General features: G+C 39.4%; 1 protein-coding gene across 8 annotated transcripts in view; it reads left to right on the top strand.

The window, feature by feature from the left end:
• The window catches only part of LOC131427307 (putative epidermal cell surface receptor), a 116,773-nt gene extending 100,122 nt beyond the window's left edge, over nt 1-16,651 (top strand). For 4 of the 8 annotated variants that reach the window (XM_058590375.1, XM_058590373.1, XM_058590374.1 and 1 more), the window contains exons 4-10: nt 11,217-11,430; nt 12,388-13,224; nt 13,383-14,108; nt 14,526-15,405; nt 15,464-15,639; nt 15,707-15,928; nt 15,992-16,651. In XM_058590375.1, the coding sequence (XP_058446358.1) occupies nt 11,217-11,430; nt 12,388-13,224; nt 13,383-14,108; nt 14,526-15,405; nt 15,464-15,639; nt 15,707-15,928; nt 15,992-15,999 (3,063 nt within the window). In that variant the 3' untranslated portion in view covers nt 16,000-16,651. The remainder of the gene's footprint in view (nt 1-11,216; nt 11,431-12,387; nt 13,225-13,382; nt 14,109-14,525; nt 15,406-15,463; nt 15,640-15,706; nt 15,929-15,991) is intronic. The other 4 variants (XR_009229254.1, XM_058590378.1, XM_058590377.1 and 1 more) reach the window with 4 other exon arrangements.
• The last annotated feature ends 2,195 nt before the right edge of the window (nt 16,652-18,846 follow it).

The following is an 18,846-nucleotide window of genomic DNA, read 5'->3' as shown; positions in this document are numbered from 1 at the left end:
CTAAGATTCAAATGAAAGGTCTTATAGTTTCCTAAAAATTTCTAGAACATTTCATCCAAATCCGACTTCCGATTCCGGAACTAAAGCGTGATAAGTGGAAAATTACCAATTTCATTAATATTTTTTCACGAACGATGGTCAAAAATAGGTACAAATCCCATAAAACTGTCTCACAAATTCTTCTAGTTTTCAGAGCTTGTTAGTTTGTGGGCATAAAAGAATAATTCGGCACTACTGGTGCCCCCTTTTCCTGTTCCGGAAGTACCGAAAGTGGTGCAGAAAAACTTAAAAAATAGAACTAACTTCTATTTATCTGCAATGTTTGAACCGATTTTCACAAATCTTGATTTGAATTAAAGCTCATATTATCTTTAAAGCTACTGTGGAATTTCATCGCAGTGACATGGCGAAAAGTGTCAAAGTTTTCGAATCGCCATATAGAACGACAATACGTACCACACCGAAAGAAGAAGAAAACACGAAACAAACTATGCGTGCTTTGTTCTATTTCGTACACGCTATGAAGAAATCGAAACGGTTACGGATGTCTGCTACTAGTGTGTAATATTGATAAAAGACGGTTGATAAAAGTTATAGCTATTTTATGATCAATACGACCGAAAGAATAAACGAATGTCAATGAATGATATGAAATTTTCATATCCGATAGTTCAGTAATACCGTGCCGATGGTGTAATGATGTCAATACTAATAATAAAAGTAATAATCCTACTACATGTTTTATGCTGCTAATTCATGCTGTTTAGCTTGACTTACATATGCAGTAGTTTGTTAGATTTCATTTAATTGATTTAATCCAAATAGAGCATGAGATAGTAAGTCTAGGTTTTAAATAGGGTCAAAACTTCCAATTTTTAGGTCATATTTGTTTCTGGCAAACAAACCAACTTTGGCTATACCGGCTATATCAAATCGATTTCCCCAAACTTATAGGTTCAAAGGAAAAGTCTTGCGGTTCCAAACGGAATTCCTAAATTTGTTGTGCACACTATTTCCGGTTCCGGAACTACAGGCTAAACAGGACTTGTTGAGTTTGTTAGATTAAGTCCGAACAAACTTTCCTATTTCTATTCAATGGACAGTTGGTTTTGCGAATTCCACAGTAATATTTTTGATGTTATGAGTAATATGAGAAAGGCATCATTACACCACTAGGTGGATTAAAACAGGTTTTTTATTTACAAACTACGGTCTGCGTACATCATAGCTTTTCTGCATCCAATTAAATAAAATTGCCGCCTGATTCACGCCGAATACTTGTAGAAGCTTACGGCGAGCTTGCTCTTGGTGAAACGTTTCGAAAATTTAGAAGTAGTGATTTTGACGTGAGAAAACAAAGAGCGTGGCAGACCACTGAGAAAGTTTGAATGCACCGATCTTTTTGTTGTTCAATAGAGCCCTCAAAGGCGTGAAACGAAGATCCGACGTACAGAGAAACGGAACCATCATCAATAAGTCTCACATACTCTCTGATTCTACGGACGAAATTGATATCATTTTTTTGTGGATCGTGAAGCTGTGGGAGAAACTGTTGAGTCCTTCAAGAAAGAAGTTGTGAGGATAGGGTTAACGACAAACTCTACCAGGACACAGTACATGGTGGCTGGTAGAGAACGGGACGTATCAAACGGTGTAGGATCCGAGGTGAAGATTGGGAAAAACTGATCGATGAATGGATTGGAGCAAAAGACGAACAAAAAAGGCATTAGAATGAGATCTGCTGTCTCTGTTCGATCGAATGAATCTAAGGATAAGATGAAAATAGGTGCAAGCTTCGAGTTTTCGCATTACTCTAACAGCAGTATTTTTTCTGTGATATTGCTTCATAGAACCGAAGCGAAGATATTGCATTCGATTTTATCACAATTCGTTGACTCAAAACCTGTTTTAATCCACCTAGTGTTGTCATGATGCCTTTCTCATGTACATACAAGGTGAGATGAAAAAACTGCAACCAACTTCAGACTGCTGTCATTTCTAAACCGCTCGTCCCACAGCTGTCAGATTTATTCTAGTGACAGCTCATTATATTATTTACAAGCGCACAAAAGCATTTTGGTGGGAATTTTTCAGAAAAAAAGTTATTTGTGATGGAATTCAAGTGTGATAGTGTGATTGCTTTGCATTTGGCTGGAAAACCACAAGTGGCTATCGTTAGAGCCCTCCAGCATTTAAAAGTGAATAAATCTTTTGTGTCTCGTACCATCGCTCGTTACCGTGATACTGGTAGCGTAGCCCGACGTCAAGGAAGTGGACGAAAAAAAACAGCAACATCGGCAGAAATGGTTCGAAAAGTGAAGAAGCGAATTGAACGAAATCCGCGTCGCAGTGGCCGAAAAATGGCTCGTGAGCTGAACATATCGCAATATGCCATTCGGCAAATATTGAAAAATGAGCTTGGACTAAAGCCATTGAAGTTCCAAAAAGTGCAAGATCTTACTGATGCGCAAAAAAAAGTTAGACTCGAAAAAGCTAAAGAGTTGCTTCGCTTGGCCGAAAGTGGTGAACTGCCGAATTTGGTTTTCTCCGATGAGAAACCATTCGTTATCCAGCAGTTTGTAAACAAACAAAATGATCGTGTTTACTTGCCAGAGAGGTCAGCTGAAAATTTGCAACTTCGGTTGGCCACCAGAACTCAAAAGCCGGCCATGGTGATGGTGTGGGCCGCCATAACAGCCGATGGTCGCTCGCCGCTCGTATTCATCGACCGTGGGGTCAAAATAAATGCGCAAATCTATCGCGAAAATATTTTGGAGGGAGTTCTGAAGCCCTGGGCACGCAAACATTTCGGCCGCAGACCTTGGACATTCCAACAGGACTCAGCACCATCGCACTCAGCACGCGCCACCCAAGAATGGTTAAGAAATGAGGTTCCTCGCTTCATTTCCACCGCACAATGGCCACCAAAATCTCCGGATGCCAATCCGTTGGACTATTGTGCCTGGGGTATTTTGGAAAGCAAGGTTGGCACTAAAAAATACCAAAGTGTCGATCATCTCAAGCAAGCGCTTCGCCGAGAATGGGACAAAATACCGCAGAGCCACTTTCGGGCAGCGTGTGATGGTTTCATTGGCCGTTTGAAGGCCATAGTTCGTGCCAAAGGTGGCCAATTCGAACAAATCTAAACCGATTCTCAAATTTGATGTTATTTCCGACATTTTTTGCTTTCATTCAATAAAATTTAAAAAAAAATGAAAAAATTATGGCGTTTTACTTTGTTGCAGTTTTTTCATCTCACCTTGTATAATATTGTGGTATTCTATTCAAAAATTTTCTCTTCGATTTTTGAAAGAAACCAAGAGATTGTTTATGCATAACATGTTTGTTGCATCCGAAAATATTTTAAGTGACGGTCTACAATATTGAACACACTTTACACTATGATTCCGGAAGTCGGATCCGGGTGAAAATCAGGAATTCCGTATGGGACTGGAAGACCTTTCATTTGAATCTAAGTTTGTGGAAATCGGTCAAACCATCGCTGAGAAAAGTGAGTAAGATCTATTTTGGTATGTATGACCACAATCTGCGGTTTCCGGAACCGGATACCGGGTACCAGATTAGCCGGAATTGGTTTGTTAAGTTGTCTACTGATAATGACTATCGAATTGTGTAGTTTAGAGACCAGTTTAGAAATTTTTTACATATGTTGTTTCGCTGGTTTAAGTGACGGCATACAATATTGAACACACTTTACCCTATAATTCCGGAACCGGAAGTCCGGAACGAGAGAGAGAGAGAAAAGAGAGAGAGAGAGAGAGAGAGAGAGAGAGAGAGAGAGAGAGAGAGAGAGAGAGAGAGAGAGAGAGAGAGAGAGAGAGAGAGAGAGAGAGAGAGAGAGAGAGAGAGAGAGAGAGAGAGAGAGAGAGAGAGAGAGAGAGAGAGAGAAGAGAGAGAGAGAGAGAGAGAGAGAGAGAGAGAGAGAGAGAGAGAGAGAGAGAGAGAGAGAGAGAGAGAGAGAGAGAGAGAGAGAGAGAGAGAGAGAGAGAGAGAGAGATTTTCACTAGTCGGTTATCTATATGAGAAAGGCAAAACGACGAATGTAATCCTTGTTTACTTTTTCTTTCGATTATTACGGTACTATTAGCAATCCTTCTCTCCAAGTATTTACAGATATTAATCACTAAAGCTATCCGCTTTAATCTGCATTGAAGAAAATCCCGAAAAAAGCAGGAATATTTCGCAATAATCGAAAGAGAAAGTAAACAAAGAGATTCTCTCATTGTTACATTCGTCGTTTTGAACAATTTATACAGAATTATTCATTCGATTAACGCGTTAGAAACACTACACTAGACTTCATTTTTTTTGTCGTGAATACGACTTTCTTTACTATGGGGTGCCTTTTCAAAATTTACCCTCTGAGAGAGTGATTAGTTTTTGATCGTGAATATCTATTGTTGTATCTAACGAATCAATATAATTATTGCTACATGCCATCGGAAATATGATCACAATTTTATGATAAAATTTTCAGTTTTGTGAAATAATTTCTAAGGAAAATGTACCGAACAGTGTTTAATATCGTAGTGAGTTCCACAATTTGGTCCTTCTGAAAGGCAGGAATGGATCCCGTACAGTACCCTGATAGTTTCTTTCAATGAAATGCAAATCCGAAATGAAATAATCGACATTAAAATTCTGTATGCGGCTATTTTATAGTCCGTTAGGAACGCCCATTAGTGAAAAAGCTACAAACGAAACCTCATAAAAAGAAACCTCTTAACAAAAATTGAATCAGTTTGGATTCTATCGCCACTGCGAGCAGATGTGTTTTGTGTCGTCTGCACAGCTAGTTTCGCTTTCGACAAGAGCGATTACGTCACAGCTGCCAGTCATTAGCATTGGTGAAAAAACAACGGTGGAGAGCATCACACAAAATCAGCCGTTCTAATGGCTCTAAAAGTTTCCTAAAGAACTATTAGGATTTGTTGTTCGTAAATCCTCAGTTTAGTGCAAATCTAGAACAGTTTGGTTAGATTCGTGCACTTTTCGCTGTGTGAAATTCACAGTAATCGAGATCAAGTGAAGCCTTCTTTTTTTGCGAAAAATGTGAAAAAGGGGAATGCTTGCATAATCATACAATTGATCAACTAATTGATATTCGGAAGTGTTAAGGAACTTGTCAGTTGTTTTCGTATTCACGACATCCAGTTATGTCTCTGACATTACCCACCCGCCTTTTTTTATAAAATTGATCGTTTATCAGCACTGAAATTTAAGTGTGACTATTTAAATAAACTAGAAAACTATGGTCGCTTACTCAAAAACCCAGACATGGTTAGAACTAAAATATAATGGTTCAACAAGCTTGAATTACTTTTGCGAACACTAACTCGTTTCCGCGAGAACGGGTCCCTTCACAAAAGCTGCAATGATTGTGCAACCGCCGCAGTTTAACGATGAGTAAGTAAGGGCACCTAGCGTGTGTTAGAAATTCGAATTAATATACCGATTTGTATGCTAAACACGTTGCCAAACGGACAACGGTTCGGAGTCCAACAATAGAACAAACCAATGGAATACCGAAATGGATTGTGATGAGTCAGTGGCCGCAAGTGATGGTGGAGAATCCGTTCGGTTAAATTTGTGTTACTGAACTTCACGAGGGAGGATGATCCTATCAAAACGATAACTTAACCCTCTTAATAATTTCGAATTTCTGCTACGAGTAAAACACTAAAATCTTAAACCGTCTTTGGTATTCATTCCAGTAACCGCTCAAACTCCAAACATTGACTGAAATTTTCTACAAAATAATTCATGATTATTCTATTAACTTTTTTATTGCACTGATTAATCAGGCACTTAATTAGGAATTTTAGCGAGAAACCATACATGAATTCCACACAAATCTCTAAACCCCTTTCAGAGCAGACAATTCTGATATTTATCTCGGGATGATGATTTCATAAATACTCGCTTGAAAATCCTTTAAATATGCGTCTTCTAACGCTGACATGCACAAGAGCCTAAATCGACATTTCATTTACGACCGATTCGGTTGATTCGGTGTTCACCGATGACTAACCACTACAGCAAATGTTTCTTCTCAGTCTAATGTTAGAATTAGCACTCGGTTGATCATCGTCGTTCTTCTGATGGGACTCCTTTTTATGGTAAATGTTGACGGGTGGTTTATTGGCCGTCTTCAAAAATGACATGATTTCTGTCTGCATCAATGCCACCTCTAATGCCATGAATCATCACCGAAATCGTGAATACAAACGCTCAATCCGTCAATGGCGTAGTTTATGATGCTTCGAAAAGGTTAACGTGCAAATCGCTAACCGGGGCCCGGCGTACCCACGGACGTTTGAAGCAAATGATCTCTTCTCGAATGGAGGTGCGATCAATAGAGCAACGAATTCATCTCGTGCATGGAAAGCTACGGTTTCGAAATGACCTGCAATATGACCCAATTTCGGTTTGGTTAGCAATCACATCAAGGAAAATCGAAGGTTTTTTGTAATTAACAGTAAATTTTCATTTCGCCTAAGAAGGTTAAATTTCTTTGTTCACTCACAATTTTTATGCACTTGGCACAAAACGATTATTCGTAGCCATGTTTCTAAACAATATTAAAACGCTCTATCTTAGAAAAAATCGTTACGACAGCCTTTTGTTGCATTTAATCATTAGTGAAGGTTACGAATTTCGGAGATGATTTTTTTTTCTTTGATTGAGCGTTTCAAACGATTGCAATCGCACCTAATCCAGTTTTCACCCCAACTGCGGTCAAACCATTTTTTGAAGACAGTTTCGAACATAGTTTCATCGTCATTGAAATGAAAATCGAGATCTGATCTTATATCGGGTTTGCTCACACCTCGACCTTCATAACTAATTTATCTGAAGTTGACATCGAAACGGACACAATTTATTTTTGCATGTTAATATATTTATTATTTGGTAATCACCTAAGAAATTATGCCATGCTTGAAATTATGTCAAGTGTAAGTTTAATTATTTATGAGAGTGCACACAGCAAATAATTATAAAATTTACTGGTAACACGATTCCATATATGGCATTATTCACACGAATTCGTAGAATTGACGTAGAATGACTGAATTTCACAACAATGATTTAAAGCCTCTCAAGCAGACGTGTAAAATGGCATGTTCATAAAATTATGGCAGAAAGAATTAAAAATGTGTTAAATCAACTATGAAAATTTTTGAAATTATTCAAGCACGTAAATTTACTTGGGTTTTTCTTGGTATGCATCTAATATTAAAAGCTTACTCAGCTATCCTATTGGAACTATCTTTGACTTGTGAGAAATGTATTGCGATCGTACTGAAAAAAGTACAAGGATCAGCCTCATGGGGTTGTTCGAGCCATTGATGTGGAACAAGGCAACCAAAATTTCTGATCTACCATCAAACAGTTCAATCAATCATCACACTTTTGAATCCTCAATTGCACAAGAGTCTGCTTAGATTGATCTTGATCAGGAACCAACACCTAACATTGTTTGTATTATAGCCGACGAAATTACACCAATATCCCAAATGTATGCAATTATATCTTTGTACATACCTGAGATACGATTTTGATATTGAAGCTTCTCTTCGCCAAGCATGTGTTCAAGTTTTGCATGCAAGCAGTTATTTTTATAGCGTTAGTTTCTCTACCATTCTACGGTTTCGGTTGAAGCGATAAACTTTTTCTCATTATCAATCGAGTTCATCTTATATAAATTAGAAATTAATCTTAAACACTCAAAATTACCCTGGGTTGTTGTCAATTTCTCAGGCGAAAAGACAAAACATGGAATTTTATCCGAGCTTGCATGACACAAGATCAGAGCATACCAATTACAGCTTCAAATCGTTTTATGGCACATTTTGCCTTGCTATCTAGCTACCTACCTCTAGCAAGCTACGCGTAGGACTGAAACGTTAGCTATAATTTTGCTTCTATTTATAGATTCGAGTGCTTCCACGAGTTTCGCTTTTGCATCGATTGACCAATCAGAGCGATGCTTTCCCTTTGATATATCGCTTACTCCTTCAAAACCGTCGACTATGGCAGGGTAATCCGATATGCCGGAGATTTTAGGTAAACAAAATAGGACACTGCTAGCTACTAATCAAAATTTCTATCATTTATAATTGAAAATACGTGGCTTGATACATTCAAATCGAATGTTAGAAATATTTTCAATCAAATAATGAAATAATATTAATAATTGATACAAATTAATAAACTTAGCTGTAAGTGTTTAAAACCTGACCACATTTCTAAGTGTATTTTTCCTTGAGTTTCTGATTTGCACCCCTATATAGAAAATAAAAATGTGTTCCACATCAAAAACATTTTTCGTTGTAGAATTCTCCTTTCAAAAACATAAACAAAAGCAGCGAAAACAAATTGCGCCTGACGTACACAGATAAAAATATTTACATCTATTTTCATGCACATATTTGGAGCAGGGAATTGATTATAAAGTTACTTCTCAGGTCTTTATTTTTCAATACACTGTAAAAGCAAAACTAAGCGTAAATTGAAATATGATATGATATTCATTGAAAACTCATAGCATTTCAATCTACTTTTACATCGATGATGGTTTTCAATCAATCTTTTCACTCAACTGGTGTCAATTGCATAGTATCATTGATTTATATGTCGTATAAATTTCATTATTTTTTTCTGTATACACGCCTACTGCAATTTCAATTCGCCTATGAACTATGAAAAAATCATGTAAATTTACGTCTCTATAGATGTACAATTCTAAGCATGTAATAATAAATCTTTTTTTTTCTTAGTCCGACTGTGTTGCTAGACGTCAGTGTCAGTTCTATATTTTTATTATGTAAAGTTTAGATCGGTATTGTTTGTTGGGTTACGCTTCATGCCAACCCAAGTCAGCTTCTCATCCGTAAAGAGAATGACGGTGGACCTAAGTCTAGGCAGTTTCTTGCTTCGTTTCTCTCTAGTTGCTTTAATTCTGTCAGTAAACAAATGTATTTTAACTCGTGCTAGATTTTCCTTTTAAGTTATTTTTACTCTTTTTTACTTTCATCTTAACGGATTGTATCAACCCTGGCGTTCTCTTAGATCGCTTCCGACCACTTCCATGTTGTACAAGAGCCATGATATCTGAAACTGACTTCTAAGCGTGAAGTAATCTAATGGCGTTTTCGTTTTTAATTTGCACTACACCGATGCAGTGCTACCCTGAGGCATGAATAAACGAACAAAAATGACGAAAACATAAACAGTAACCATTGACTACAATAAACGATTCCATTGCACAGAGCTACACCAAACTTTTGATGAGTGCTACACCAGTGGTATCGGTGCAGAAAAAGTGTAGCACTGGTGTAGTGCAATTGGCAAAAACGAACGGTTTCAGTACAACCTTACCTACACCGGTGTAGTGCAATTTAGAAACGAAAACGACATAAGGATGTCATCCTTGCCGTACATTTTCCAAAAAATCTTCCTCAATAAACTCAAATTCAAATATATACCAATCTGTTTGTGGCCCAAATTTTGAAAAACTAGGTTGAGTGACTTGATCGGTAAAGTAGTATTAGTGAGAGTCTCAAAATTTTCCGACGCATACTGTAGAACGCTATTGAATTTTATCCACCTCCGGAGCAATAGAGCAAAATGCATTTAAAATTGCAAACCGTCATTTTCAACGGCGAAGTAAAATGGCTAAAAAAAACGACTCAAAACTATTTCAATTTGTAGATTATGACAGTTTCTTACTAAACGAACCGACATAACTAGGTGAATTAAAGCAGGTTTAAACATGTTGAATCACGAATTACAGGTCTTTTATGTGGACCAATTTACTTAGAGTCTGCGTTTATTATTAATATTCTTGCTTATTTCACCTTGAATAACATTTTATAGGTTTTCTAAGTTCAATGAAATCGTAATTTTCGAGAGAAAAAGATGCACAAGAATGTTACATACACAAATAAAGACTGTCCCAGAAAGTATGGACGCAACCAAAAACCGCTGCCATTTCGCAATGCTACAGAATCTGTCAATTTTTATGGCTGCGTCCTGTGTTTACACTCTTCTTGAACCACTTGTACAGTTGTTTATTCGTTTTCATTAGTTTGTTTCGAATTGCGTGGACTTTCAGCAGAACAACGTCGAAAAATTGTGTATAAATGGTACACAGAACGCGGACTGTCACTGAGAAAGCTGGCAAAAATGGAAGGAGTGAGTGAGAAAGCCGTGCGAAATGCAATCAGGAAGTTCGGTGAGAATAACACCTTTGAGGATAAACCGAAAACGGGTCGAAAAAAAGGTCCTGCTAACCCTCAGTTGTATAAACGTATACTGAAGGCGTTCGAGCAAAAGAAGGAGGTTTCAGTTCGGGATGTGGCCAAAAGAGTGGGCACTTCGAAATCAAATGTTCTTCGTGCTAAAGAAAGTTTGAATCTTCGAACCTATAAGAAGCAGAAACAACCAAAACGAAGTCCGAAACAAGAAGCATCGATCAGGCCGAGGGTTCGAAAGCTGTACAGTACGATTCTTGCTGGAAATTTGAACTGCATAATCATAGACGACGAAACCTACGTGAAACTCGGTTACAAATCCAAGTGTTAAACCAGTCCGAAACATCGATTGAAGTCGAAAAATTTGGTCAGAAAGCTATGGTCTGGCAAGCAATTTGTAGCTGCGGTAAGATTTCGAAACCCTTCATCATCACTGCTTCAATGAACAGCGAAATATACAAAATAAGAAATAAGGAATGTTTACAAAAACGGCTTCTACCCATGATTCGAAGCCACAAGGATAGTGTTGTCTTCTGGCCAGATCTTGCTTATTGCCACTACTCGAAATCATCGGTAGAATGGTATACTACCAAAAATGTCACTTTCGTCCCAAAAGATATGCAAGAAGGTGCGCCAGCTAGTCTACAATGGCGAAGTAACAAATGTTGAGAATAATATTCTGTTGTTGTTGTCTAATATTATCAGTATATCGAATAAAATTTGAATATCTGACACTTGTGAATTATTTACAGCGAAATCAAAGTGCGTCCATACTTTCTTTGACAGTCTTTACACATACATTTTGTGATCTCGAGGAACAGTACATGACACTCGCTCCCACAGTTTTCCTTCTGAGAGAGTCAAAAATACTGTGAAATCAAACACAGAGAAATCAATTCATAGACCGAGTAAATACCTAATAAATGTTTACTTTTTCAGACAAACCAAACCGTTGATCGAGGATGCGATGAGCGGTGTACCTGTGAGGAAGACGGAAAATGGCGCTGTGAGCCCCGTTGTCCCCGGCCGTTCGTCAAACGTGGCAAAAGTCTACCAGACCCTGAGTGCTACGAGGTTCCCTCCAAGACCGACGATTGCTGCGCCAAACTGGTGTGCGGCAGTGCATCCGAACGGTTCACCGATGGACGATCTGGTAGGTGGATTAGAGATTCCCAGACTGAATAGAGATAGCTCTGGAACCAGAGTTCTGGGTTGACTGGAATTGATATCTTGATAACGATAATTAACATATTTATTTGGCGTCGATAGCTTCTGGACAAAAAAAACATCATCGTCCATCAAGTAAATTTGTCGTCCAAATAAAAATTTGGGTATCAATCTAAATGTAATTTAATGTTCGATCGGATGAGAATCTGATTCAGAACTGCGAAACTGTTTTTAAAGTGAGAGACTCCTTGCAATGAAGCTAAATTACTAACCCACTGTATTAAGACGAAATAAATGGATTGTTTATTTTATTAGCTCATTGAGTTCCACATCGTTCGCTACATTCGTCTATTGAGTTTTTTTTTTACTAGTTGAGCTCGTTTCGCAGTTTTCAGTCACTGGATGAAGTAATACCGTTATTGGATTCCTTTTGTATCAACTATCTTACACAAGGTGCAAAGATTTACTATCGATTGTTATCTAATCGTATATGAATAGCCGCCAAATGTAGGACTTACTCTTATGAAAGTGAAGGTGCACTGACCACACGGATCAACCTGGCCGCCCAAGACTCTTGCCGGAGCCGGGAGGAGGTTTTCGAACAACAAAGCACAAATATGGGTAGAAAATTGGAATTGTAAATGAATATTTTTCCCCATCTGCTTTCCGGTATTGACTGACGAATCGGCAGCGAAAGAAGAATCGTTTTCAATTTTTTTATCGCAAAAAAGTTTGTCCGATGAGGTAAAGCGAACTGAGGTTTGTTGTTTGCTATCAGTCGAACGAACCTTAATTTATGCGATCAGGGCGATGAATGGAACTGATATATCGAACTCTAATGAATGAGATACATCATCACGTCGAGGGGGGTGTGGACGGTTTCAGTTTCGTTATGGAAAAATGCAAATTCATGATTTGATAATGCAAATATTTTTCGTTTCAGACACCACAGATAAGATCCCAACGACTTCGACGGCGATCGTCACGAATTGCATCTACCGAAATCAATCGTACAACGTGAATGCGAAAGTGGAGATGGGTTGCGAGAAAATTTGCACCTGCAACAGCGAAGGTGAGCTGGACTGTGTCCCACGGTGTCCTACGATGAACGAGACACGTTCTGAGCATTGCGTTACCGTGCCGGATCCGAATGATGCCTGTTGCAATCGCGAGTTTTGCGACGTTATCCTGGATGATCACGAGCAGAACAGCGCCTTGATGATGTCCCCATCCACGGGATCACCACAGGCACCGACCACGGCGAGCGGTGTCAGTAAGAATGATTTCATTGGAGAAATTGATCAATGCGAGTACAAGGGAAAAATGTATACGAAAAATCAGCAGTTCCACGATGAATGTAACGCGTTGTGCCTCTGCACCGACGCGGGTGTCCATTGTGCCAAAATCGAATGTCCCTCGCACTTCGGTCTGGATGTGTTAGATCCCCACTGCCTCCGATGGGAACCGGATCCAGCAACGTTCCGCGCAATCGCCCCACGGTGTTGTCCGGAACGTATGAAATGTGTCGATAATGGGACGTGTACCTTCAAAGGTATAGTTTTTGACAATTGGTCCGAAATTCCAAGTAATCTGACCGGATGCGACCAACATTGTTACTGTGAATCCGGGAAAGTGGAGTGCAGACCAGCATGTCCACCAGTGCCAGCAATTCCTCCACCAAGTTTGCCTTGCAGTCCAAGAATGGCTAGATTAGCGCCACTGCCGGATGATGATTGTTGCAAGCACTGGATTTGCTCCAACGGGGAGCCAGCTTTAACAGGTAATAGTGAAATTTTCAATTTTTCAGGAAGATTTGAACGTTTTCTCTGCTACTTTCCTTACTTATTCCCTGCAACAAAGTGCATAACAGCTCGCTCGTGCTACCCTTACATAATATCACTTCATTTTCATGAAACCATATTGATCACAACTTTCCAGGCAATGACGTGTTGAAGCCGCTTCTTATGTCAGATCAGTTTCTTCCCACAAAATCACCGAAAATTGAGAAAGGCGAGAAACCGAAACAGGAAAAAGAATCAGAAGAACCGAAAGATCCAGCGCATGTTCCTTTCTATCCCACAATCGATGGAAAACCTCCTAAAATCCCACAAGATAAACCTCACAAGAAGTATCCCAAAGAAGACACTAAGAAAGATCACTTTAACAATATCTTCACTGGAAATGAACCGAATCAACCCGGTGATAACAAATATGACTACGGTAATTATGACGACGCTCCGAAGCCAGCAACACTCGGGGTGCAACGGCCTGGCCCGCCCGGCTACTATGGACCGGAACTCAAGCCCGGTTATAACGAGTACAATCCATACATACACGTGAGCGGTCCCCCCGGAGTCGTCCCGCTGCCACCGGGTGGTCAGCTTCCTCATCATCCGCTAGACAAACAACTCATCAATGCACTTGGACCCAACCCACAAAACATTCCACCTAACATCCGCATCGAGCAGCTACTGCAGCAGATTCATGTCCAAGATCCAAATTCCGGTCCCATCTTGCACGGTCAAAACATCAACAACAATCCCTTCCATCAACCGATCGCACCCCCAACCCACCAAACTGCGGCCGCTGCCAATGGCATCAACTACAATCAGTACGGTGAGCCGCTAGACATTGGACCATCACATCCGGCACAGCAACCCGCAGGTTCATACGCACATGCACACAGTTATCCTATTCTGTTTTGCACTACTTTCAACAATCTTTTCATCACTACTCTGTTTTCTTACTTTCTGCATCTGCGGGAATGGCCACCATCTTCATATTACCATGGTTCATTTTCGCGACTTGTTAACACTAAAATTTACTAACCAGGTGTCCAAACAGGATGTTTTCGTAGTTGACAAAGGGGCATACGCGTCAAAACAATCTTACGCATGTTGTTCCGAATCTAGGTATACTGACGAAGGCTTAGACGTTAAACTAGATACTGGATGTAATAAGAACCTATTTTCTGTAATAAGAGCAAAGGCTCGTAGAAACCCCAAGCCTAATTCTAGTTGTGATTAGACTCTAATAATCAATCAACCAGCTCCATCTAATACTCCAACCTTCTACCAACAGGACCCAATCTCGGTTTCCCAACACTGCAGACCGATCTGAAGGTACTCGCCCTGGACGCCATCGATCCGAACACAGTTCGGGTCATTTTCATCGTACCGCAGGTTTACGTAGGTCTGCATGGTCGCGTCGAGCTACGATACACTCGAACGCGCAACAACGACACCTCGACCTGGCAGGCGCAGGTATTCGCTCCACCGGATGACCTAATAGCTACCTCCCAGCTAGAGTTTGAGCTACCCGGGCTCGATGCGAACACGGAGTATCGCGTGAAGATAACTCTGGTCCTCCGGGACGTAAACTCACAACCATCTAGTCAGGTGTACACCGTTCGTACGCCTTCCGATCGGTTGATTACTCCGCCACCGCTGATCAACACCGAACTGCACTATCCCCATCTTAGCCACCCAACCAACTTCCTGAAAGAGATCATTCAAGATCCACTGCTACGAACGAACGATGTGAACGCAACCTGGGCCAAAATCACCTGGCGTAAGCTGGACGACGAAGAGCTGGACTACGTGGATGGTATTCAGCTCCGGTATAAGGAAATCGATGGAATGGTGTACGACGCCACTCCACTGATTCATCGAGCACTCAGCGAGTACACGGTGGAAAATTTGAAACCACAAACTCGCTACGAAATGGGAATATTCTTTATTCCTTTCCCGGGACACGGCGAAGAGGTACGGGCTGGAGAGATGCTGCAGTTCACCACAGCACAACGAATCGACATCTATGGGTTCGAGGTGGTGGTCAATGTCAGTAAGGTGAAGGCCAGTAGCGTCGAGGTAAGTTGGTCTGGTGTGCCTTACCCGGAGGATAAGTATGTGAACATCTATCGAGCAATCTACCAAAGCGATAGTGGCAAGGAGGATTCAAGGTAAGCGTTGTTTTCCGTAACCATACCATGGCGATAAACATAAACACTGTTCTTTCAGTGTATTCAAAGTTGCTAAACGAGACTCGACGACGGGAACGCTGATTACGGATCTTAAACCCGGTACACGCTATCGGTTGTGGTTAGAGATGTACCTCACTAATGGAAGCATCAAAAAGAGCAATGTAGTAAACTTTATTACAAAACCCGGTGGTCCGGCGATACTTGGAAAACCTGGTTCGTATAGCAAGTTCAAGTTCAAGAAGGACAAGAGCACTGCTTAACAGAGTCGTTTCTTCTACAGGTAAACTATCGGTTGCTGGTTCCGAAGCACTCCCGGGCGATTATTACGGGCCATTAGTGGTGGTTGCAGTGATAGCATCCCTTGCCGTCATGTCCACTCTAATACTGCTGCTCATTCTTACCAGACGTAGAGTGCAAAGTGCCACAATAACTCCTCCCCGCAAAAACGAGGTTTCCTATGACAACCCTAGCTACAAAGTTGAAATTCAGCAGGAGACAATGAGTAAGAACGAAACATAACTTAATACTATCCCGCTGACTCTGAATCTATCACCACTGTTTTCAGATCTGTAACGATGAAACCGACTCGTAGCTGCCTATTTTATTCCGACAACAGCGACGATTTTATCTATTTATCAATCGAGCCAACGCAAGGCACTTTCTGTATATTTATTTCCTACTCTAGTTTTGCTTCCGTCTCTGTATATAAGCTAGCATATGATATGCCAAACGTCTAGACTAGACTCCGTCCTCAGCTCCAGCAGCACGTTCGTTTCGGTACGTGCACCAGTTTTCCTGAATCCTATTGCGACAGTCCAAAGTGTAGTTTTCATTCCTCTTTCTCTACTAGGCCATTGACCTCAGAGTTGACCAGGTAACACAACGTTACCAAACTGTTATGTACACATTCCTCAGTAGAGAAATAACCAAGCGAATTCCCAGTGACCATTCCAGTGTCGTAGTTAGAAGAAATAACATTCAAGGGACGATTTGATCAGCTCAACAATTTCAAGGAACCATTGGTAGGATCGATAAAACGATCACTTGAACTGGTTCTTATTTAGATAAGGTTAGGTTATTAAGTAAAGGCTGTAAATATGTATGTGTACATCATAAACCGAAATGTCTAAACCCGTACTTTAGATAACTTTCCTAGTGTAATGTCTAATAGTTTTGTAAATAAGAGATATTTTTAAAAATAAACAACTGATTTCGTAGCCGAAAACTTATGGTTCATTTCGTAGCCGAAAACTTATGGTTCATGAATAAATGAATCCAAGCCTCGGGTAAATATTATTTTAATTATTACTTTATCTTGTGATCGATTCATAATTTTCCCGTTCTGAGCTTTACATCGTATTCTGGTTTTGTCGCCAAGGACGATTGTTTCTGTATTCTTTCCAACTGCGGAGAACAATCGTAGGGATTTTTTTGTAATCAGCTTTGTAATCCATAATCATCAAAGCGTTGTACAAACAAATAATTTCGTAAGATACGATGCGAAAAGCTGAAACACTTCTCTTCTCGGAAATCGCATTGGTATTCACCGGCAAAGTAAGGAGCGTTTTGATCAAAAACTGATCAACCTGGAATATTGTTTCTATCGAGCACTCACACTTCCTTCATTTTAAATGTGTGTGTGTGCATACTCATACCTTTTATCATACATCATACATACTCTTTAATGTTGACATTAGCTCTTCAGTTGGGAAAGTGAAAACGAGGTATGAATAATGTGGAGACCACACGGAGAACCCTTCGATCACAAAATTGCGATATCGCAGATTTTGATTTTTGCGATAGTCGATTTAACTAATTTCTTTTTGATTTAACCAATATGATTTTTGATTTGCATATATTCAAGTAGTTGAAAAAAATGTTATTTTGAATGCTGTTGAATGCCGGAGACAGTTGAAAGCAAAACAATAATCGCAATGCAAAATCAACAACTTTTTTAGTTGAAATCTGTTCGCGTCGCTTCAAAATGTCAATGAAAACAACATCGATGATTAAAGCGTTTGGTGAAATTGTGTCCATTCGATTTGAGAAATTTATGATTCCATAACAAGTGTTTATCTAACAGCCGTGTTGTGATAAAGTTAACCTTCTTTAAGATGAAAAAGATTTGGTGATGAATTAAAAAATGTTAATGAATGATCATCTCGTAATCTTTCAGGTATGCGCAAAAATTTTATGCTTCAAATTCGATCATTGATTTACTTCCAGCAGACTGTTTTACTTCCAGCTGTTTGATACCGATGATGATGTTCATGCATTAGCAATAAAACGCTTTTTGACATAAATTTAATTTATAAAAGTAACAGGAGTGAAGGGTTCAAACACACAGAACGAGCTGCGATTGAATGGCGCGTTTGAATTGCCGTCGCAAAATTCCAATTCCCAGCGGTTGATGCACCCAAGCTCATATAAATTGACTAAAATTATCAGTGCATAACTTTAGTTCAACCGTTTGAAGGCATCATCTTTCAGTACGCATTTTAGGTAAATTTAATAATTTCGCTAATTTACTCGCCCCTCCAGGCACTTTTGCTGATTAAAAACGTTTTTCTACATCAATCATTTCCGATCGAATCAGAAGTATTTTGTTAGAATTTAGATCTTTACTGATCTCGACTTGACATAATGGGCCGTATGAATAAAATGTAGTAAAGTCTGTTGTTTGTAGTATCTTCTCAAAAACAAAGTCCACAGAGTATAACGCGGTTTGGTATGAATAAAAAACAAGTTCGAACATGTAGTTAATTCTACTTCCGAATTTAAGCATTTACTGCATACCGTTTCGACACAGAGCCGGAAAAGCTGGCATAAGCATGCACAAAGCAAGAAACGTTCTTACATCTGTAAAAATGCCACTTTTTAATTTCTGTACTTCACTTTATCAGCAAACACACGAGTAGCAACCTCTAGAGCTACCTACCGAAAACTTGTAGTAAATACTACAGTTTGTAGCATGTTTTGACAGGAACGTGATCCACACGTAGCATTTACTACCGAAATTCAAGCATGCTATGTTTTATTTATACGGCCCAATCATGATTATACAAAAATCAAAATAACTTAGAGATCAGGTCAGTTCTGATTTCGTAATGATAATTTATTCCTTGGTTAAGATCACTTGAAATCATCAGTGATCGGTGGTTTTCCCAGCCCTAATGATATTACATGTCAATATAAAATACTGTTTATATTTTAATCATGAATCTCAACATACCGAACTTATTTCAAATAGATCACGACGTGTATCAGTAAGTATATTTTGATTATTTTCGCAAATCAATAACATTGTTCGAGTTGATTCAACTATTTGCAATGTCTAAATCAAATAAAACCGGTTTATTTTTCAACTAACAGAATTTAGTTTCAATAACAACACCAGTTATTTCAACTAAAATATTTGAT

This window comes from Malaya genurostris, chromosome 2, assembly GCF_030247185.1.
Source record: "Malaya genurostris strain Urasoe2022 chromosome 2, Malgen_1.1, whole genome shotgun sequence".
Lineage (NCBI taxonomy): Eukaryota > Metazoa > Arthropoda > Insecta > Diptera > Culicidae > Malaya > Malaya genurostris.
The sequence above is the reverse complement of the archived record's forward strand: the minus strand, read 5'-3'. Positions and strand labels throughout refer to the sequence as shown.